This window comes from Tupaia chinensis, unplaced genomic scaffold (genome assembly GCF_000334495.1).
Source record: "Tupaia chinensis unplaced genomic scaffold, TupChi_1.0 Scaffold000377_5, whole genome shotgun sequence".
NCBI lineage: Eukaryota > Metazoa > Chordata > Mammalia > Scandentia > Tupaiidae > Tupaia > Tupaia belangeri.
Genome location: NW_006159879.1, coordinates 736,035 through 737,411, shown reverse-complemented (window position 1 = coordinate 737,411; position 1,377 = coordinate 736,035). Strand labels below are relative to the sequence as shown.

General features: G+C 62.7%; 1 protein-coding gene across 1 annotated transcript in view; it reads right to left on the bottom strand.

Moving 5' to 3' along the window:
- The window catches only part of RNASEH1 (ribonuclease H1), a 9,110-nt gene extending 8,486 nt beyond the window's left edge, over positions 1–624 (bottom strand). The window contains exons 1-2 of the mRNA XM_014589771.2: positions 519–624; positions 90–249 (exon numbers count right to left, since the gene is read on the bottom strand). Coding sequence (XP_014445257.2) covers positions 90–249; positions 519–624 — 266 coding nt within the window. The remainder of the gene's footprint in view (positions 1–89; positions 250–518) is intronic.
- Positions 625–1,377: the final 753 nt, after the last annotated feature.

The following is a 1,377-nucleotide window of genomic DNA, read 5'->3' as shown; positions in this document are numbered from 1 at the left end:
CCACGGCCGCCAGCCGGCCCACCGCTCACGCCCGGGCCCCGCGCGGCATCCCGATTCCCCGTCTCACGCCGGGACCCGGCAGCGCCCACCTAGCCGCGCCGCCACCGCACTTCCGGCGGCGGCGCGCCGAGATGACGTCTTCGTGGGTGGGGCCCGACCCAGGGGCGGGGCCTAAGGGAGCACGGCGCTGCGCGCCTTTCGTTTCCTTGGTTTCCGGGATTTCAGCGAATCGAGAGGGCGAGGCGGGGCCTAGAGAGGCGGAGCTTGAAGGAGGGGCCTAGGTGGGCGTGTCCTCGTGTGGGCGGGGGCAGGTGGGCGTCGATTCTCTCGTGGGCGTGTCCTTGTGAGGGGCGGGGCCTAGGTGGGCGCTGGCTCTCCGTGGGCGTGTCCTCGTGAGGGGCGGGGCCGGGTGGGTGGTGGGCTCCTCGCGGGCTGTCCAGGGCAGCGGTCCCCCTGGCTCTACTGAAGCCCCGGGAAACTTCTAAACCCTGGGGAGCCCGGCGCGCACACGGCGGTACCTGTTTCCGCGAGGTCCGGGGAGCTGGCGTGCAGTCGGGGCGGCCGGGAGACTTTCGGGCTCCTAATGACGGGTGGACTGGAGCAGCGAAGGCCGGGAAGGTCCATGGGAACCCGGCGTCCGCTCGGGCCCGGGCACGCCAGTACTCTCGCCGGCCCATCAGGACAGGTCTTTAACCAGGGCCGCGTCCTGCAGTTGATGAACCAGGACAGCACATTGGAAAGGCCATCTCGTACTGTTCTGCAATATTCGACTTTGCTCAGGAATAAACCGGTTTTTGCAAAAGTCTTTTTCACCGGTACAATTTGTTTTCAAATTAATTTGAACAACTTCTACATATTCAGGTGCTCTGTCTGACAAGCGCTATCTGCTGTTTCCCTGGGGGATGACTTGCTAAGTCTCCCGTGCTTATGTGGGACAGAGAGAGAGGGAAAAGGAGAACTTCCCACACACAGCCCCCAGCTATGCAGCCATCCCCTCTCCACTCTTCTCTGGCAATCCTGGGCACACACACGGGCACCTGGTGTGGTCTTCAGGCTGCTGGGTCTAGGACTCAAACTGCCCAGTTGGTCATGTGGGATGGAGCCGCCTGAACCACACCACCTACTGGCCCTTCCAGTACCTGTTCTTTTTAAACCGCAGCTGCTGGGCGAGCTTACCTTGCTGATGTGCCAACACACGGCTCCCGCTCAGGTGAGAGGAGTGACAGATGCAGAGCCAGTAAGGAGTGGGTCATTCCTGGTGGGTGTGGAAGACAGAGAGGAGGCAGGACCAGACTCATGGGACCAAGCACACATGCCATAGACAGCGAGGCAGTGTCCTGACGCAGGGCCACATTGTTCTCTTTTGACCTGGGTCAT